The sequence below is a fragment of the Triticum urartu genome, unplaced genomic scaffold, assembly GCF_003073215.2.
Source record: "Triticum urartu cultivar G1812 unplaced genomic scaffold, Tu2.1 TuUngrouped_contig_5804, whole genome shotgun sequence".
Classification (NCBI taxonomy): domain Eukaryota; kingdom Viridiplantae; phylum Streptophyta; class Magnoliopsida; order Poales; family Poaceae; genus Triticum; species Triticum urartu.
This window is the reverse complement of record NW_024116509.1, coordinates 1,793-23,113: the sequence shown is the minus strand read 5'-3', so window position 1 is coordinate 23,113 and position 21,321 is coordinate 1,793. Positions and strand designations below refer to the sequence as shown.

Here is a 21,321-nt window from a genome sequence, read left to right as displayed (position 1 = left end):
GGCCGCGCGCCTCCCCTCGCTGCCCTCCTCCAAGCGCGTCAAGGCCGCCTTCGCCGCCGCCTCCCTCCTCCGCCTCGCCCCGACCCTGCTCCTCCTCCCCGCCGCCGCCTCCTCGCCCTCCCCCACCGCCCTCTTCGCGCTCGCGCTGCTCAAGTCGGGCTACAAGCTCTCCAAGAACTCCGCCAAGGTCGTCGAGGGCTTCCTCGGCCTCCAGGTCCACAAGGGCTTCCGCAACGGCGTCGACGCGCTCGGGGTCGTCGTCAAGGTCGCCGTCATCGCCTCCGAGGTCGCCGTCTGGGTCGGCGGCCGCTTCTGGGGCGCCGACGACGATGGCCGCGGCCGCTCCGTGCGCTTCCTTGGCCTCACCAGGACGACTACCTTGGTCCTGGCCGGGTCCGCAAAATCTGAAGCCCAGGTTGTGCTCTTCGATCCCGGAACTGTCGTCGAGATGGAGGACGAGGGGTGCTGGCTGGAGGAGGACCCAGACCCATCCCTGTTGCTCTGCCTCGCGGTGCCTCTGCCTGCCTGAGATGGCCAAATTAGTGGGTTAGTTGCAATTAGCACACAGCTGTGTTGTACAGTTGCTTATATCATCAGATGTTGTATGTAGTCACGTACTCTTTTCAATTTTGATCCAATGCTTGCTTCCTAGCTCATGTGTGTCAGTTTTTCAGTTAGTTGCGACTGCTTGCTTGTGCATCACCCCTCAATCAACAAGTGAAGTAAATAAAAGTGGTGGTTTATGTGCACTCCTTGTCTCCACCATATACCTTTTCAGTTAGCTGTTACTTTTCTGGTTTTATATTGAGTTTTGGAATTTGGTATTGATGATAGTTTTGCTGATATAGAGAATTCCAATATGGAAATGCTTCCACCTTCCAGTTTCACTTCTGGAGGGGAGGGTGTTTCCGTTTAACTTGAGATATTTAAATTATTTATGGTCAGGTTGGAACTTTTGCTGGAACCTTAGAGGCAGCGTTTCAGTTTCAGAAAGAATGAAAAATTAATGTATAAATTAGGATTTTCTCTGTCAACCAACTGCCGATTTTCTATATTGTGGGTTATTGTTGGATAACTTGAATTCAAGCTGAAACCCATCAATTGAAATGTTTATGTTTTGTTGTCAAGAAGACAAGAACCTATCACCACACTCTTAGCGTTACTGAGTACATGATGTAAAAAATAGTGCCCATTGCTGTGTCTACTTCACCTTTCAGTTCTACTACAACCTTTTTTTTAAGTACGGCATGTATCTGAAATGAATTATAAGTTTATAACTGCAATATTTGTTATTTCTTTATATCTTGGGCCTGTACAATGGGCCTGGTGTAGATAGGCTTTTGGGTTCTCTCTTGTAACCGACCCGATCTACAAGGGTTTGGCCTAGAATAGTTCAGAATCCTCTAGGAGGATCTCCTCCGCCCCGTTTGTTTTTCTCATTTTCTGCGGTGCTCTTGATGGATGGGCAATTATTTTTAAGATGGGGTCGCTCTCTTTTTGCCACTAACTAAAATTTGGAGTTCTTGGCCTAATTGGTTATAAGCCCATTTTGCCTTTTGCTTATAATTCAAATGAATCCAACCGCATTATGTGAGTCCTGCATTTCTGCTATCCAATGGTGATGTGCATAAGCTTTCACATACAAATGGTCTGTGATGCACTAATTGCTTATGACCAGCAACATGATCATGTTAACAAATGTATTGTGCATTTCCAGTATTTGATACATATATGATTATACTTGAAATGGCAGAAGTTTCTGAGCTGCAACTCTCATTTTAATTACTCCTATATCGTACTGGATTCTAATTTGTCTATCTTCTTGACATACGGCCAGATGTTACGGATTCTCTGTACTGGAGTGCTATTCAGATTTTTTAGATTATCCAAAGTTGCCTTACTTCCACGCCTTGTTCTCCCGTGAATACTGTTATTATGTACACCAAGTGGGGAGACCTTAGAATGGCGAATAGTTTGGGTAACTCTTGATACTGTTTATTATGACAAGGACACAATTCTATTTTTACAAATCACTGCTCTGGAGACTCTAACTAACACACTCACTGTTAAGAACGGCAAAAGGCGAGAACAGATTGATACAATACACCAAGTCTACAATAACTTGAACTAAAAGCACTTCTCCTGTGACAGAACCTGTAAAGCTGTAGCCTTATTTTACTAGGATCAAGGGGAAACTATAGATTATGGTTGCATAACTGAAAGCAGAACACAGACTTCAGTTTGTGCAGGTGTGGTAGTCATATCCATGATTCAATGGTACAATTATACTTATAGCTGTAGTTGTTTATCCCACTCAAATGTGCCAGAATATCGGACGAGTCAAGCATGTCTTCTCCATCTGCACCCGCCTGAGAAAATACAAGCATGAACCTTAGTTTAGAAAATTACACGATTGCATTATCTTTTATTACTGAATGCATGGAGCAATGTAAAAGATGACTTGATGAGTACATGACCATATTTTATGCGTGATCATTAAATAAACTGGGCTGTTTCTGGTAAGATAAGACAAGTGTAATATACTAGAAGACTTACAATCTGTCCGTACTGTTCATGATTTTGGGAGCTTGATCTTGTTGCTTCACAAAGTTCATCGTTCTTTGCAAACCTTCCACGGACCCGGGGCCTGCTATCTGCTAAAGTTTTTCTGCAAGCATACTGCATTTTGTTGCGTGTCATCAGAATTGAATTGGTAAGATGCCTATGCAAGCAGTGCTTTGTCTGAGATGCTCCATATTACCTTTATTTTCTTGCTGAAGTTCCTCTCATTCCTTTTCTTTATGTACCTGTGGATCTTTTCCTTCCTCTGTTCAGCTGAAAGACGCACAACTTTGAAGGTGGAATCTTCTAAGCCTGAGGTTTCTGTTGGAGGTAATGTTGGTGGGCTTCCGTTGCATCCATTTATCAGGTCTTGGTTGTTCCCCCCATTCTGTTTAGAGGTCAGAGAGATTTCAAATATCATTTGTAAGCTAATTTTTTAGTTAAACACTTTTCTTTTACCAGCGCTACATGGAAGTTTGGTACTATCGTAGTTAAGCAGTATGGTATTAAATTGATTGTTAGGTTCCAGATGTTACCTGCATCTCTGCAGTGTTGCTGTAAGCCCCCTTCATGGAATCTGTGTCGCTATATGTTCTGGTCAGTCCTTCACCTTCCATCATCCTCTGATACTCACCGATGTCACTCATATCTAACACCACCATACCATTGCTATTAGCACTATTACCATTGAAGAATCCTACTTTTGATGCCTCTGTGTTGTAACTCGGGATCATTGCTCCTGTTTGCGGATACAGGGCACCATCCAGGCTCATGTACCCTCTGGCTAGTGCCGCCGTGAGGCACTCTTCATCACACCCTGGAGCAAGAGGCATAGAGATAGGTGCAGTGCTGCTCATTTGCATTGCCAGCAAGGGATCAGAACTCTGGGGAAGCCGTGATTGGCCGAATTGCTCTATGCTGGCCTCTCCGGCCGCAGCTTGATAGTATCCTGGTGCTGCAAGTGTCTCGTTGATCGGGGGAATGAGCTCGGTTTCAGGGCACGCGTTTTGCTCTTCCTCGAGTAGGGCTGAGAGAGTAGAGTCAAAGCAGGGTAACGGGGAGAAGGGCATTTCTGGGATGTCATCGCTGTAGCTGCAGAGAGGAGGGGTGGCAGTGGAGGAGGATGAAACATCCTCAGAGGAGGCAGCAAACGGGCCGGAGGTAGAGGTCACTGCAGCAAGGAGGTTATCACCCAGGCCGTCATCACAGAAATCAAGTATGTGAGCAGCTATGGGGCTTGAGATCCCCTCCTGTAAATTTCAAAGGTGAAAAAACATGTGAGTACATTTTACGACACAACTTCTATTCTAATAAGAAATATTGTGTTAACATCATTCCGTATCAGTAAAGTCATGTATGTTCTTTGAGTACTAAGGCTGATAAGCATGCATGACGTTATGGCGTAAATCTGTTTATGTAGTTAACCGAGAAAGCAGTACTTTTTGTAAAATAGTGAAAAGAATAAAGAGAGGATCAAAGACTATCATATATGCCCATCTGCCCTCTTCCGGATATAGTTACTGTTCTGTTTGAAGAGAAATCATCAAAGAATATTGTGAGCAAAAGCAACTCAAAAGTGTGGACATAAAAAGGTTGTGAAGATTAAGATGAAATTTTATTCTAAAAAAAAAGAATAAGAAGGAAGATCTAAGAAACAAAAACACTGGGATTTTGGTAATTATAGTCAGGTACTTCCTCAGGTCCAGAATTAAAAGATTTTATCTCGATTTGGTGCTTTTGAATGCTGATTTCTGCATTGAAAGATTCCACCTAAGATTATTGTATCGTACATGCAGTTAGTACCAATGTCCATTGCAGTTATCACCCAAGGAACAAGCATCGACAAGGTACCAGGAAGATGACATCATGAAACATTTTCAGAGCAATTGAAAATGCTTGGTTTTTGTCCCCAAGCATGTTTCTACATACGAAAAAGAATTAAGCAAGATCTGTGTCTGAGAATCAATTACGGTGATGCAATCGTCGTCGGGGAGCATAGTCGGTCCTCAACAGCGACGACCGGATTGTCTCGGCGCTGCAGCTTGTGGGAGCAAATTCCTTGGAACTGTTCTGTTGGTTCTCCAGAAGAGAAATGGTTCCGGACGGAGCCGTGAAAGATCGAATCGCAATACGGCGAGGAAGATGGGTTATGGCCTTGCGGGAAGAGGAGGGGAGGGGGGCTGGAAAGAAGAAGCCTGTTTCTCCATGCAGATGCAAAGATGACCTTTTATAGGGTGGCGTCCATGCAAGTCAGACGCCGGCAATTTCTGCGCTACAGATGCTATTCTTGCGCGGGGTGTGTTATTTCTGCATCAACGGCTGGGATGGTAATATGGTTGTCTCTGATCATTTGACGGATTTCGCATGGCGGGTTTCTGATATTAGCCATTTGACCGTACCACTCTGACCCTTGCCATGCATGCAAACCTATGTTTATAAAATTTGGACGAGATACATGCATATATATTTATATATACTTAAAATAATTGGCTTTGTACAATCTGTTATCTCGGAGATTTTACTTTATGACTGATAAATGATATTTTATTGACATTTGCAGATGAAATAGAAGCGTGATCGCTTAATCCTGTGATTATATGGATTGATCTGGAAGTGTCCTATTCCGTTGGTTGTGTCATGCACGGACGGATGAGAGATATATACCGGTGAACAAAGTGCAAGATATGCTCTGGACGTCCTGTCTATGCATAGTGGGAGCGTAATTTGGCTTCTGTTCTGTCTGACATGTCATCGATTGTAGATGTGCACCTACTGCTTGGACTGTCGAAACTTTGGAAGAGGCTTTACCAGGCAAGAAAAGGACGTCAAGTCATGGCTAGAGCTGTGGGTGCCTAAAGAAAGAACTTATGCCCATGTTTCCAATCTGGAATGCAGAATCTTCAGCAAGCGAATTAATGGTACTATGGCAATTCTCGAGGTACGTACGTTTGATTGCTTTGTTCTTAAACAAGCATCAGAATTTTCAAGTAGTGGATAAATGAAATCAAGAAGCCAAACAAGCGTTTCACCTTTCATGGTAGTATATAATGCGCTCAATTTCAGTCTATCAAGTTTTTGCTGAAGACACGTTACGTTGGTGATGCAAAAATTTATACAAAGCAAGCAAGGCAAGCGAGATGGATCATCCATCTCCTTGCATATATATAGAAGCATGCAGCGGATCGAACTAAACCGAGAGCAAATTAAGGGCGAAGAGGGAGGTTTGTGTACTTACAATGCGTAGCTGCTCGTCTGGCTGCGGCGCGTCCTCTTGGAAGAACATCTTCATCATTTGTGCGCTCAAGCTCTGAGCTTGCTAGCTATGAAGGGGCTGGAGATGTGGAAGTTTATCGGTGAATTGAAGATAGCTAGGGAAGTGAGAGGTGGCTGTTGCGTATATATAGCCGAGCCGAGGGCATAAGGAGGAAGAAGAAGAAGGGTCAAAAGGGAGCCGCCTAGGTACGTGCTAGGTAGCTAGCTAACCATGGCGACGGAGCCGGCCCCGTGATTTATAGGGGAACCGCCTCCCATATTTGGTCGGGCCAACGCAACGACTACAGCTGATATCATTAGCTAATAGCTAGCGGAACTGAATTAACCATCGGAGGTTACTAGGTGAGCTTGCTAAACCCTGTCTCGATCATAAATAGGCCCTGAGCTCCACGGAACTCGAACCTTTTTTGCACTGGCAATGATTTGCGTGCGTGATGGGTGCGTGCAACCTTTAGCGTTCAATGATTATCTATCAGGATGTTAATCTATGGAGAATAATAGTAACCCCATCTCATAATATAAGACATTTTTGTAGTTCAGACACGTCTTAGTGTTAGGTACATTCGTACGTATCTAGACAAATTTAAAACAAGTAATTTAGGACAAAGTTAAGATATATGATACTACTATCTGTGTAAATAAATATAAGACGTCTTATATATATATAAGAGGGAGTAATAATCTGGATGATGGTACGTAGGTAACGGCCGGGCGCAGTGAGTTTGAGTCTGCGTTGATTATAACTGTTGTGATTACGCGTGACGGAGGGCGGGAAAGGTTGAGGTATCGGGGAAATGAGGTTAGCGGGTCGACAATCTAGTTCTCGCCGAATAGAATCCGGTCGAGTGGCTGTCCCCTTTGGGTCACCTCATGTCAGCCTACCCATAGCCGTCTACCTACGTAGCTACTGTAAGCTGTAGCTCGACATATGTATCTTGAGCCTCAAGGATCGACGAGCCCTATGCCTAGCTAGGCAGCTTTCCTTTCACCGCCGGCCGCTTTACTTCTTGTACCCACACCCGGCCACGGCCAGAGTTGGTTAAAGGCGACCGTGTAAAACCTAGATAGAGATCGTACGGGGGCGTCTGTAGCGTGAGGAGATTTACGTACCGGATCCCAACATATCGGGCATCCATCCCGATGGCGTGACAGGTGATTCCGATCGATCAAGATCTCGCGTCGGGTCGGGGGCCGGACGGAGATCTTCCATCTCATTCTCACCACTGCACTGCACACCCAGTACAACCCAGAGCGAGCGTCCAACTTGGTTGGGTTTGGCTCAGCGCACAAATTCTCAGCCGCCAACATCGGCAGTGGTTGGATTGTTAGAGGGATAGTGGTATCTCAGTCTATTAGGGTTCAAGTCTTGGCGCTTGCATTTATTCCTCGATTTATTTCAGGATTTTCGGTGATGTGCATTCAGTGGGAGAAGATGTTTCTGTCGACGACGAGATGCCTACGGTGCGCGTGTATGTGAGCGTTTGTATTTGTACTGTGTTAAAAAAAAACACCGGCAGTTACTTACGTGCCAATCTCGATCCAACGGCAGACAAGTAGGGTGCATTGTTCGACCTCGATCGTGGTATAGACTAGGTACTGGCACTGCTAGTGTACTGTACTATGTATTGGCGTGCAACGGCTGGTCGACAGGTGTCGCCGCACAGACAGGGGTTGGATTCTGCTGCACGATCGTCTTGCGTTGCGTTGCGTTCCGTATCACCGAATTTCTCTACTTGGAGCCTAGACACGGCCACGGGTATCTAACTAAAAACGACGGCCGCCTGTTCCTGTTTGTCTGCGCTACAGTACACACCCCGGACACCACAGCAGCTCTGCATGGTCAACAGCTAGCTAGCTAGCCACCCTCGTGATCATGATCGAATAAAATGGGGCAACAATGGTTACCGGTGGCAAGTACGCGCCGTCCTCTCCTCTCCTTTTTTTTTCTTTTCTTTTCTGGTTGCGAATGCAGTACGTGCCGTCCTTAGATGCCTTTTTTTACATGATAATACGTGTCTTGTTTATATAACCACAACAGCAGCCATCAAAGAAAAATAAGGGATTACCTTTTCACCCGAGCTCGCCACGGTTTCATCGCTAATATGCGACTTTTCAGACCTCCAAAGTGGCTTACTAAAGGCAAATCCATTGCTGTTAAAAGAATATGGTTGGGGCAGCACCCTGGACACGCCATCAAACTACATATCTGACACCCACGATCAGTGAAGACGTCAGAGGAGGAAGCCATACCTGCCAGCCGCTAACCACGAACTCAGCGCACGATCCATCGTCTTTTAGATGCCGCCGACGTAGACCACCATCTACTACCTCGCAAGCTCCGCGTCGGTGCTGGAGTAAACGACATAGCTCGTGGACACAAGTCCGCTGTAAGGATGCTGCCTCCGCAATGCCATCCCCGCTTGGTCAGACTAGTTCCTAAATCCATCATCGACCATAGGGCAAGACACCTGGTCGAAGAAAGATCTGGAGTTGGTTTATTCCGTGTCGCTGCCGCTGAAGCCAAGTTGTTGAACAACCAAAACCTAAACTAACAGAACCCTAAACGTATAGCTACACACAACCCAAACCTAAACGTATAGGTATACACATCCGCACGCGTGAGATCCCCCCCCTCCCCCACCCCACCAGCACCACTGCCATAGGGATGTCGCCACCGTCATGCCATCTGTGCTTGAACATATGTTGAAGAAAGATCTGGAGTTTCTTTATTCTGCCATGTCGTCACCATTACCGAAGCCAAGATGTCGAATGATCAAAACCTAAACTGTTAGAATCCTAAACCTATAGTTACACACGTCCGCATGCGTGTGATCCGGCAACCCCTTCACCACCGTCGATCAAGAGGTCGTCAGCGAAGGGGAGCCGCTGGGCGGAAATCTTGTCACCCTTGCGGCGGCTAGATCCCTTGTAGGGGAAGAAAGAAAACCCTCCCCGCCCTCCCGTCCTTGGATGATTGAGAAGAGAGAAGAAATGAACCGGACAATGATGCACATTAGAGGACAAGCAAAAGCGGGTAGCATGGGGCGGAGTAGAGTGGAGTAGAGTACATGATGAACAGGGCCCTGCAGGTATATGGTTCTGACAGGTTAGAGCAAGGCAGGAAGGAACAAAGGAGACGGAAAGGCTGCTGGCTGGCCGGTGCACAAGTGTGTGCTGTGCACCCACCCAGACGGAATGCAATGCCCATCAGTCCCAAAAAGGAAGAAAGAAAGAAAGAAAGAAAGAAAGAAAAGGCCCAGAGAGTTTAGGGCATTCATGTATGCACCACGCTCCAATGCCTGCCTGCCTGCTTGCTGCTCCAGTGCAGCAGCAGCAGCAGGAAGAATCCATCTGTCTATCCCTTCCCGTAGGCCTCCACAAACTAGGCCAAATCGATCTACCATCCTAGCACGGGCACAGGCAAAGCTTTGTGCCTGTGATGATCGATCGATCGATCGAGGTTGCAAGTAGCGGCGGACGGAGGAGCCGAAAGGGCAATGCCGGGAGGGCGAGCAGGCTGTGATCTGCGCCGCGCTACGGGTGTCCCCGCTTTAGCGCTACACGCCGCGACCTGGCGATTCCGTCCGGCGCCCCGTGGGAATAATGGGTGCGGTTCCGGCCGTGCGCGCGCGCGTACGAGTACGACGGTGGGTGGGTGTCGTACCGCAGCCGCAGCCGGAGCGGGCGCCGGATCTGGGTTCCGATCCGGCCGACCATATTCCGATCGCGCGACGCGACGCCAGATTCACTGCAGGTGCAGGCTCATCACGAGCTTTGGAGCTCGGACGGGGAAGAGCGCGTTGCGTTGCGGACTACATGCTCCCGGCCCGGCCAGATCATGCCTTCTCCCCTATCGAGTAGTAGCTCGGTCTCTTTGTCTATGGGGATTATCTATCATTGCAACAACTTGACCCTAGGCCCTAGCCGTATCCTATCCATCTTTTTTTTTTGAAGGGTATCCTATCCATCTTTGAGATGTACGTACAGTGCTAGTGCTATCTATATAGGACAACAAACAGGAAGATTAGTGCTAGTTCTATTTGTTCACCGTTATCCTCTTTTTGTTTTCTTGAGAGAGAATGCTGGTGTTTATTGATCACGAAACATCGTTACAGAGAGTTTTTCGGGATGTGCAACATGAAAAGTTACATTGCGATGCGCCGAAAAAGAATCACCAGAAGAAACACACAATTGAACTTAAAAAAACATACAATTGCGCTAATACGTGAGCCGCGCCATTCAACAAAGGATTAACATGGCTAAAACTGCAAGGCTAGAAGTTGCCCGCCAACGGAGACTGAATCCTATGAATACGGCCATACAGCGCAAGATGAATTTGTGGAAAAGGATGAGCACCAACAAGAGGATCCCACGATGACAATGACAAGACCTAGACTCAAAGACCATTTGCCAAAGACTCGAGTCATTCAGATCACCGTTGTTTCAAGATCTTGTTTTGGTTGATCTCATACTAACATTGTACTTGTCTGTATTCTCCGGTCATTAGTGTACATCAATAAATAGGACGTAGAGTTATTATTTCCCATCCGGGAACAATCAATACTATATTATAATTGTATTTTTTAACACAGTACCGGGAATTTCGCATACTATATCATTCATGTGAAATTCTCATTGCTAGATATATACGCGCATACACTCATCTTTATAAACGCACACAGACACACCCTGTCTCTATGAGCACCTTCGAAAGACTGAGCCGACATATCATCTTGAGATTTTATAAAGCCACTGTAGGCGTCGCATCGCCAAAAATTAATCCAGTATAAAAGCGAGCACCAGGATTTGAACCAGGACTAGGGATACCACTGTCCACCTAAGACCATCTACAGTTGGACTTGGCAAATCCGACCCCTCAAACGCCCGTAGACACGCCCGGGGGTGTCCACGGATAGTGACCGGTCACGCCTCCGGAGACGTGGACCTAGATAAAACCATTACTATATTACAATTGTCTTCTACGTTATCCTTTCGGGCACCACCGTCCTCCTACTGCTCCTCACATAAGATCAGCAGCGAATCAATTATCGACACTAGACATGGTCACAAAGATCGGTTTTAGTCCACACAAGCCACAGAGACTCAAACAAAACCAGGCCTTCATAGCTGCTCAGATCAGATAGAAAATACGCACACCATCTCTTCTTTATCAAGAAGACGAGAATCCATCTCGAGACCATGCAAAAACTCAAATGGAACCATAAATCTATTGGACATTTTTACCTTGTTAAAACAAAAACACTGATACTTTATTATTTAACTTGCAAATTTTTCCTAAATCTGAACCATCAACTATCTGAGTACCAAAATTAGTTTGTGGCAAGAATTAGTATTAGTATAATATATAAAGGAAAATTGTCTTAAAGTTCAGTAGAGGCACAGCGACAAATGGTAGTCATGTGATGTACAATAAAATTAAGGCAAACATACCCCTCAAATTATTATTTTCAAGGCAAACATACTTGAAAATTCCAGTACCGGGAACAATCATTCATGCGAAATTCTCGTTGCTAGGTTACAAAACTTCAGCACCACCGGATCCTACACAGTACACACACTTGTTCGGACAAGAAATCGGAACAGCCTTATGCAAACCTTGACGGGGAAGAAAACTGCATCTAGCTTATTTATGCCACTAATAGCTTAGCACAATGGTGTCAAACAGTCAGTTAATCGACGAGCATCAAAAGTTCACACGACAAAACAACAAAACAGAAGCTCAACATTAAATACAAAACAAACAGAAACGCAACACATTTCACTATGTCTTCTTCTACAGATAAGAACCGAGGATCGCATAGCCAAACTCCCCGGTCAAGCCCGCTTCTTCAAAATGCATCTTTGCATTGCCTGGCTTCAAAGATACACACGATAAGAACTTGCGAATACATGAACTGGGAAAATATCATGATGATTTAGAGGACTAGTCAAAATTAAAATTACCGGTACCTGAAAGTTGCTCATTCTGAAAGAGGCTTCCGAACCACAAAGAAGTACATCGGGGTGAAGATTTCCTTCCTGTAGATCTTGCTCATGTTACAACTCATACATATACAGAGCATTAAACTGGAGGGAATAAAAGGACAGCACAGAGGGCGGTGAGGAGTGAGTTCCTGAAGTTGCACTACGACTGAAGCTCTCTGCAAATTATACTTTTCTCTTTCAGAAACGTGGTTCAGAGATGATAAACTTACTTGCCACCTTCGACAAGACCTTCCGCGGCCTTCTCTAAGAAACTAGAGACCCTCTGGCTGCCTTCCGGAGCCAGACCAACATATTCCAATACCTTGACCTGAACAACAATATCATAAGAGAATCTCAGCCAGACCAACATATTCCAATACCTTGACCTGAACAACAATATCATAAGAGAATCTCAATCTCATGTTTACGAATTTTCGCCAACCAAGCATCAAGGCATGGTGGAACCAGCTTTGGCTGTCATGGCATACTACGTTGGACAACATACAAGATGATCCGTAAAGCCTTAATCAAGCAACTCAGTGCATTACATGGACAGCAAATCACTTTAAGTATGTGTACAGTATAGGAATTTCCATAAACAATATTGCCATTTAAATATTGGGTAACATATCAATTTTATCGGGTATCAAAATCTTGATGTGTCAGATGCAAACAGTACCAATACAAATGACAAAGGCCAAGCAGCTGGACTATATATTTGTGTCCATGCCATATAGTTGTAGTTAAGAATCTAGCTTTGCTGTCACTACAAGAGGTGAAACTGAATGGTTTCCAATTTCTATGCAATTTGATACAAATTTACTGGGATGATACCTCTCATGATAAGAATTTAAAACCACATGACAGGATCCTAATCACAAGGAGGTCAATAGAACTGGTTAAATAGTTGTCAACCTATGGTCCATACAGTGCTGGAAAGTAGCACTGAGAGCAGATTTTGTGCAACTAGTTGTTCATATCTTGTCCTTTTTCTCTAGGTCACAAATAGTCATACTTTCGGATGAGATTTTGTAAATGCACAAAATATAGCATTATTTACATCCATGATTTATTTCATAATTTTTGGAAACTTGGAAAATATGGGGAAAAAAGTGGAGAGGATATGGGGTGCATGGGCAACTAGTTGCACAAAATCTGCTCTCCGGATTTGACTTGATTGTGCGGAACACAATGATAGCAAAAATAAAAGAATTCATTGCCTTACCATATTGCGAGTAATTATTCGTCCCACGGTAGTCAACCGGAAACTACTCAAAGAAAACCGACTTGGGTCCAAGGGCAAGTACCAAGGCAATGGAGAATCTTCAGCAAGATCCTTGTCCCAAATAACCTTCATGAATACAACATCATATTCATTACAGATCGGATGAAACACCATGATATTGAGAAGAAAAGAAATACTTGCAGTATTTCCTATTGCAGGAGTGGGGATTTCCACCCAGGTAAATCCTAGAAGGACATGATTAAACGAAAAGAGAGAAAGTGCTATGTCTTACCTCAAACCCAGCATCTTTAACAGCTTGAAGACATTGCCGAGTACTTCTGATATCTGGCAGGCCATTCCCAAGCTCAATTTCATCCTTAATCCTCTTGTGGGTTGCATTGTTTGGATCATAGTGATCGGTAATGCACCACTCATATACAGCAAAACACTGCCCGGGTTTTAATACACGGTAGATCTCCTTGTAGCAGTCAACCTGTGCAACAAAAAGGTCAATTCACCTTTATAAGATAGGACATAATGCCTCAATGGCATAAACAGCATCGAAAGAATTATAGAGTGACAGAGGTCATACCGGATCAGGTGCGTGGCATGTTGCCTCAATGGCATAAACAGCATCGAAAGTGTTATCAGAGAATGGCATCTTCATGAAGTCTGCCTGTATTTCAGAATAATATGTGGGTAATATAAGTACTGTTATTTAAAATCTTTTCCATATCCAGGAACTACATACAAGCATTGATCTTATACATTTTTACACAACTAATACGTGTCTTCATCAAATAAAGATTACTTTATTAAGGAGGTTGATCACATGTTCTAAAAGTCTGACACCTATCCCACCTAGGGGCGACCAGGTGGCACACCATCACCCGCCTAGCATTTTTTTTGTAACCGTGAGCAAAGCAAATACAAAGATTTTTTTTGCCTACAAAAAGAGAGTGCGAGGAGCCGAGGACAATAACAGATAAAAAAAGCTAAACACAAAACAAAGTGATCTAGTGGGTAAGCCAACAATACCTTGACAAAATCACAAGTAGCGCCAAGTCCTACCGACCGATTAAGCGCCTGAAATACAAAGATCATTATTAACAGAAGAGTTATGTGATAAGTACACTTAATGGTGCACATTTAGCTGAAGTTATTAATCGCAGTCAACAGTAGAATCAACCAAAAAATAATGAGCATTGAACAACCTTTCCCCTAGTTATCTGGTAGTCGTTGTTGTTCAATCCAGTAACTGAGGTGGAGCTGCAGATAACGGTTGCCTGATCAGTTATTTCTGGCTGCAAGTATAATGTACTAAACTACTGATAATGAAAGATGACAAAGCCAATAATCCTTTTCTAACTTACAGATGCAGTTATACGTCTTCCTTAGGTTACAAACATAAGAGATAATAAGTATTAGTACTATTGGTGAAATGAAAATAAATATTGATGACTTCCTGGAAAGCGTTAAGTCAAACTTCTCTAACTTTAAATACAGTATTGATGTATAAATAACTGAGATTGGTGAAATGAAAATAATATCATTAGACTTTTCATCAAAATATTTCATAATTATGCAAGTTTTTTTTATTACATTTTCATATAGAAAACAAAAGTCAAAGTTGCATCCTGGAGACCGTCACCATATCTAAAACGTCACCGATTTTGGAATGGAGGAAGCAGTTAAACTGTTGAGTGGCTGATTACCATGATTTAACAACAAATAGATCAAGGCTGATACTAAAAATATTTTTGGTGCTATGCACACTATCATCTCAGTTTTCAACTTCTCCAAAGAAAAAGATCATGATAAATAAATTGAAAGGTAAATAATATCTAGATCTTCTCCCCAAAATCATGCCACCACTAGTTCACAGTTCTAAGTAATAAAAACATGAATCACTTCAGATGCATTAATCGTGCATATGAGAATGTCTAAACCTGAACACATCACAATTCACATATATGAACAGAGGTGAAAGAGTGAAACAGGAATTAAACCTAAATCTCGCAATTTCTCTTAATGGCCCGCCTATTCCACAGCCGACATCCAAAACCTACAGCAAACATCAGGATATTGCATGTTCCATTATCATATTATGCTGCAGCAAGAGCAGCTTAAAAAGGGAAATCATTCTGCCATAGGTTATTCTATCTTCATAAGAAAACTGACCTTCATCCCTGGTTTCAACTCAAGCTGTAAAGCCAGAAAGTGCTCGTGCCTTTTGATGCTTTCCCTTAAAGATTCCCCATTCCACCTGAAATGCCAAGAGAGATGGGGAATTACAGTTAGCAATGTTCTTCTAAATCTTTTCATATAATTTTTTCTATAAAATCAAAATGATATAATTTTCATGAAAAATGAAAGATCAATTATGTATTCTTTCGATAAGAGTCCTCACCTGTGAGCAAAGTGGAAGGATTCACCCCAGCCATACTCATAGAAGCTAGTAGCAAGATCATAATATTTATTAACCTGGTAAACATCATAGTATTAGGTAGGTCCTGACATTCAAATCCTAGTTGGACATTATGCAGCACAGAAAATAGACGTGAGTATTCTAATGACATTGGATTATCAAAAAAGGACTGTAAATGGCAGAACCTAAACCTAAGAAGGTGCTTATGTATTTGTTACTTCAACCATCATCCGAAATTTCCTGCCTACTTAAGAAACGTTTTGGAGATTCTAAATCAGCTTTGAAAGAACACTGACCCTCTAATGACATTGGATTATCAGAGCTGCAGGCTAACAATTTGATTTATGTATGGTGAAGCTAATTACACTATAACAATCCATTCATGACAATAATCATCGTAGGCTAAAATAATAACTTGAGTAGGAAAGCATCAAATTTACAAAGCCATTCCTCCAAAAAAATAATATAAATAATAAACGTGGTGTTTGTTCATGTCCCGTATAAGATAATAATTATTACCATATCGGTGTAGTTGGATTTCCTCGATTCCTCCTTCCCTCCGTAGTATCCATGATATTTCTCATACCTTGTGAAAAAAAGATTGTCCCCAAATTAAGAGTAGGATAGGGAAAAAATAACTGGAGTGAATGAACATAAACAGTACTGTATAGGGAATGAAGACGCCGGCTAACAAGATTACACTCGGCAGATCCTACAGTGCATGCAGAGGCAAAAACACAAACATTTTGATGCCCCTTAAAAGAGTGTGCACATGTGAAAGGACGAGTTTAACATTCAGGCCTTTAAAAAAACATGACATGGTTCACAGGTTCAGGCCTTAAGACTACCACAGTGGGAGTAACATAGGTGGTAACATCACACTTATCTAGGCAAAATAGATGATGTGTGGCATGTAATTAATGAAGAAAGAGAGGCATGTGGTAAAATAGCTAGTTACTGTAACATCACACATATCAAGAAAAGATGAGTCTATAACCCAATAAATGAAGCTATGCATGACACAACACATATGTTACTACCTACTGTGGAGAGAGGCATGTGGTAACATAGACTTTAAGTGCATGTTACTACTCTAAGTTACTCCCCACTGTGACTGACATGGTTCAGGCCTTCAAATAAAAATAAAATAAAACATGACATGGTTCCTAGGTAGTACAGTGGTAGGCACAGTTGGATGACTTGTAGTAATGTACTAGCACACCCAGGGGGCAGATAGCTACATCTTCTGATGTGCATTTAATCCACCAAAGACTTAAGCCAGGAATTCCAAGCCCATGAAGAAGCAGAGAATTATTATCCAACCCATGTATGGGTGCAGATTGCGAAAGGTAAATTAATGAGAGCCGCCCGCCAACTGGAAAAGGACGTGCCATGTGAGGGAGAAGAAAAACAGAGCACGGTTTTTCTCAGAGCAGAGCAGAGCAGAGAAGCTCCTGGTTGGTAATCCTACAATACAAACCAACCAAATTTGGAGCAAAATGTTTGTGGTTCATATGATTTGGAGCGCACAAATGGATGTTTAAAACTCCAGCGAGAGTGCCACAGCCCAGGCAGCACTGAACCTGAAGCAACGGTGGGCACTGGACTGTGATGTGTGAGCGGGGCGGTGTTTAAGAGTAAAGGCGTGGAGCAGTTGGATCTAAGATTTAGTCAGTATTCTGGAGTATGTACTAACTGTATCCCCAAATCCCCTTCTCCTGAAACCCAACCGTAATTCCCACTAAGTCCGTAGCACACAGGGAGCATGAAGAAGGTAGAAATCGCATCGGGTCAGCTGCTCCCGTGTCTTGTTTATTTATTTATTCCAAAAGGAAAAAAAACATCATCGAGCGCCGCGGAATATTAAAAGAAGCAGCTTGCCGGAATGGATCACGCCAACGGCAAGGGGGGAGAGAGAGACGTACTCGTCGACCGCCGATTTGACTTGTTCCTTGTCGATCTTCCCGCCAAGGCCCGACGCGAGATCCAGGGCTCCAGACTTGGACATGGCGGCGGCGGCGTCGCCTGCGACAGGGAGGGCCGGGCGGCGGCGGCGCTGGGCCTGACCGAAACAAAACAGAGAAATTGCAAGGTTCAGACTCGCTGCTCCGGATCGAAATCGAACAGGGCGGGATCGAGCGAGGCCGCCGACCTTGGCGGCGGAGAAACGGGTCCGGGGCGGAGATCTCGAGGTGTCGGGAGGAGGAGGACGGAGCTTCGAGCGGTATGGAGGAGGAGGAGGATCTGCCGGAGGCTGACGAGGGTGGGAGTGAGCGAGCGATTTGGCTGGCAGCGGATTACAAGTAGGCGGCCGAGAAACAGGACAAGCAAATGCCAGCCGAGCCACGCCGAGCCTCCATTTGGATTCAGGATTCCCAATTTATTACTCTCTGATGCACATGCGCCGTCACTTCCGGCAGCATTTCGAATCAACGGGTTGGATCGTTCGGAAATCAGATCGGCCGTGTCTCATTGTCCACGTCGCAGATTAACGGTGCTGTAAAAAAATTCATAAAAATGATAGAAACCAGTATAAGTTTCGGATGCGAATATAGGGCGAACGTTCGCTCCCTGTTCCTGCATGACGAAACATACGGTCCCCGGTTTTCGGCGCTTAGTACTACATCGCCAACCTCCTTAGCCTAAACTTGGACCCCAGAAAACCGAAGGAATATCCCAAAGGAAGCCATGATTTCGATTCTACGCCAAATCTGAAAATCTACAAATTGTTTTGTGCTCCCGCCTACTATGCATCAAGTGAAATGGGTCATCGTCAACCTGATCCCCTCCCCGCCACAAGCTGCTGCTGCATCCCTCCTCGCCAACGTAAACGACCTCCTCGTTGTCGTTCCATTGCAAGGCCACACAATGCAGAACGTGGTGGTCGGCGTTCACGATGCAACGTTGTTTCGCCCTCTATGTCATCCCATTGTAGCGCCATGCCCATGAATGAAGCGCAATGCATTGGTTGGATTTGGTCGCTGGTGTGTCTTTTCTTGTTCATGTTCACCTTGCATCGTTTGTCATTGAAACACCTGTGGCAAGTGATACCGACCATTACCGCACCACTTTAATTTGTCGACTTCCATACCGAGTACTCAAGGAAAAAAAACTTGATAACATTGCCTTTGCCGGGAGGAGTCTAGCCTAGTCGCCTTTGTCGAGTGTACCAGTGATAAGAACTTGGCAAACAATTTATCGAGTGTATTTTCACCCATAGCCAATGATTTTATTGTACCTGTAGGTTTCGCGTACATGGGCTCGATTTCAACGCGTACCTAAGCTCCGACAAGCTCCCAGATAGATCAGATTGCCGGAATCGAGAATGATGATCGATACTAAAAAATGAATTATTTCTTTATTTGGGCCAACTAAGTTGCACCCTTGACCCATGTACTTCATATACCTTACTAAGGGAGCTCCCACTCACCCTCCGGCTAAACCAAAAAGATATCTCCGATATTTATATATTTAAATAAAACTTCAAAATTGTTCATGAATTAAAATAATTCGTGATTCAAAAAAATGTTCATGTTTTTAGAAAGAATGCTAAAGAACTAAAAAAATCATGAATTCAAAAATGTTCTATATTGACGAAATGTTTGCCAATTTTGTAAATATTCATGATTTTATAAAATATACACAATAAAAAAATTGCCCATGAACTCAAAAAATTTCCGTGAATTTTAAAATTGTTTGTGATTTCCAACATTTTCATGAAAATCTACAAAAACGTCGCCGATTCAAAAATTGTTCGTTAACTAGAAAAATGACCATGAATGTACAAATGTTCATGAATATAAAAATATATTCATGATTTTCAAAAAGATTACATGAATTCTTTTTTACAAATATTAGAAAAAGGATTCTAAACTTAAAAATATTATTGAATTTACAAATATTCATATTTAATAAATAAGTTTGTGAAATAAAAAATAACGAATTAAAAAGTGAAAAAAAAACAAATGAGAAAAAAGATAAGAAAAAGCAGAAAAACAAAAGACCCAAATAATAGAACCCTAGACCTCCCGCGGTGTTTGCTCATCGCTAGCCACATGAGCTGATGAGCTTCAATGTTGAACTATCAACACCGACAAATCTAAACATTTTTTAAAATCTCAAACATGATTATATTTTGAAAAAGTGATATTTTTCAATGCAATCAATTAAAAAAACAGGGACAAATTTTGAAGGAGCATTCGAACACTTTTCAAAAATGTGATTTTTTTTCTGAATGAAATTTGAGGATGGGAACATTTTTAGAAATTTCCGAACAATGTTTAAAAATATGATCCTTTTCTGAATTCATGAACAAGGTTTGAATACACAAACATTTTTCAAAATTTGTGAACTGTTTTTCAAAATTGATGAACATATTTTGAAATTAATGAACTGTTTTCCGTAATTGATAAATTTATTTTGAAATCCATGAATGTTTTTCAAATTTGTGAATTTTTTCTTTCAAAACATGATGAACTATTTTGGAATATAGATGAAAAGTTTTGAAAAAATTGATGAAGTTTTTCCAAAATTTTGAACTTTTTTCAAGTTCGTGGGTTGTCCTATTTTAGTGAATTCTTTTTCAGGTTCTCCATTTTCTATTTTCAAATAATTTACTCTGGGTATATAATATATGCCATATGCCATAATAAAAGGGTCAAATAGTACTTATTCCTGGTAACAAACATCAAGGCCAAGTTAGTCTAGTCGTTAATGTGGGAGTATGTCTGCATCGTTGTGCTGAGTTTGATTCCTCATTCCGGCAGCATTACCAGTAACTTTTTCTCTTCACGTTTTCTTTTCAGCAAGTTGCTGGGCCGGCCCACTAGGCGGCGCATGGGAGTGCCAGGAGCACCGCTGGGGCAAACCCTAATCGACGCCTTAAGCGCCCGTTTAGGTGTTATTCACAAACAGCGCACACCCCTCTGCTTCCTTTCGATTCAGATGGGCCGGCCCATCTATGTTTTTTTGGCAAGAGCGTGAATCGAACCTGCAACCTCCTCCTTCGGCTTGAAGGCAAAGACCACCCCGACACCCAACCTCATGTGTCTACGTACATCTTTCACATCCTTTTTTTTTGCGGGGGAATCTTTCACATCCTTTTTACCCATCTACTTTCATTTTTCCTTTTTTCATCTACTTTCATTTTTCCTTTTTTTCCCTTCTTCTTGGTTCAATGAACTTTTCAGATTTTTCGTGAACTTTTTCGCAAACCAATGAACTTCTTTTTCAAAATGGAAGAAATTTTCTCAAATTTAATGAACTTTTTCCAAAATCAGTGAACTTTTTTCAAATTCGATGATTTTTTTAAATGAGTGAACATTTTTTCCCAAATCAATGAACTTGTTTTCAAAATGGATGAACTCTTTTTCACAATCAAACTTTTTATCAAAATAGATGAACTCTTTTTTCAAATTCGATGATTTTTTTCATAATCAATGAACACTTTTCAAAATCGATGAACCTTTTTCCAAGTCGATGAACTCTTTCAAGATCGATGAACTGTTTTTCAAAACCGATGAACTATTTTTCAAAATCGATGAACCCTTTTCAAAATCGACGAACCCTTTTCCAAAACCGATGAACTTTTTTCAAAATCATGATATTTTATTCAAAGTCGATGAACTTTTTTCAAAATCGATGATCTTTTTTTTGAAAATCGTGAACTTTTTTTTACAAAGCGATGTTTTTTTCTTAAACCAATGAACTTTTCTGTAATTCATGACATTTTTTCCCAAATGTTTTCAAATAATTTAAAAATCAAAGCGCTACAGTATGTTTACATGTGTATGAATAAATTGTGCGGCGACGGAGTACTTGAAACATTCTCCCATAATTTCGTCAGTAG

General features: G+C 42.6%; 3 protein-coding genes and 1 long non-coding RNA gene across 7 annotated transcripts; 2 read left to right on the top strand and 2 right to left on the bottom strand.

The window, feature by feature from the left end:
- LOC125529737 lies at positions 1 to 749 on the top strand (the record flags this gene model as incomplete). The annotated part of the gene is given in 1 exon segment (XM_048694158.1): positions 1 to 749. A coding segment is annotated over 1 exon segment (529 nt), but the record flags the coding sequence as incomplete, so codon positions are not given.
- Positions 750 to 871: 122 nt separating this feature from the next.
- Positions 872 to 7,216, bottom strand: LOC125529736 (zinc finger protein CONSTANS-LIKE 4-like). Its single transcript, XM_048694157.1, has 5 exons — positions 5,798 to 7,216; positions 3,099 to 3,812; positions 2,762 to 2,950; positions 2,557 to 2,679; positions 872 to 2,369 (listed from the first exon to the last, which is right to left on the bottom strand). Exons 1-5 carry the CDS (start codon positions 5,852 to 5,854, stop codon positions 2,259 to 2,261), a joined length of 1,194 nt encoding a protein of 397 aa, XP_048550114.1. The 5' UTR covers positions 5,855 to 7,216; the 3' UTR covers positions 872 to 2,258.
- LOC125529738 lies at positions 3,712 to 10,252 on the top strand. Of its 2 annotated transcripts, XR_007292730.1 has the most exons (4): positions 3,712 to 3,839; positions 4,359 to 4,889; positions 5,123 to 5,500; positions 7,236 to 10,252. It is a non-coding gene; the product is annotated as an uncharacterized LOC125529738 (long non-coding RNA). The 2 variants fall into 2 exon arrangements; XR_007292731.1 differs by lacking the exon at positions 7,236 to 10,252 and having other exon boundaries at positions 5,123 to 5,783.
- A 1,009-nt stretch (positions 10,253 to 11,261) lies between these two features.
- LOC125529735 (cycloartenol-C-24-methyltransferase 1) lies at positions 11,262 to 17,847 on the bottom strand. 3 transcript variants are annotated; one of them, XR_007292728.1, is made up of 14 exons: positions 17,626 to 17,847; positions 17,399 to 17,535; positions 15,993 to 16,059; positions 15,456 to 15,529; positions 15,227 to 15,311; positions 15,055 to 15,110; positions 14,260 to 14,314; positions 14,084 to 14,131; positions 13,638 to 13,721; positions 13,338 to 13,538; positions 13,046 to 13,171; positions 12,051 to 12,206; positions 11,806 to 11,874; positions 11,262 to 11,706 (listed from the first exon to the last, which is right to left on the bottom strand). XR_007292728.1 is itself a non-coding variant. In XM_048694156.1 (14 exons), exons 2-13 carry the CDS (start codon positions 17,479 to 17,481, stop codon positions 11,817 to 11,819), a joined length of 1,035 nt encoding a protein of 344 aa, XP_048550113.1. In that variant the 5' UTR covers positions 17,482 to 17,535; positions 17,626 to 17,847; the 3' UTR covers positions 11,262 to 11,710; positions 11,806 to 11,816. The 3 variants fall into 3 exon arrangements, 2 of the variants coding, with proteins under 2 accessions (XP_048550113.1, XP_048550112.1); XM_048694156.1 differs by having other exon boundaries at positions 11,262 to 11,710; positions 12,051 to 12,148; XM_048694155.1 differs by having other exon boundaries at positions 12,051 to 12,148.
- Between the last annotated feature and the right edge of the window lie 3,474 nt (positions 17,848 to 21,321).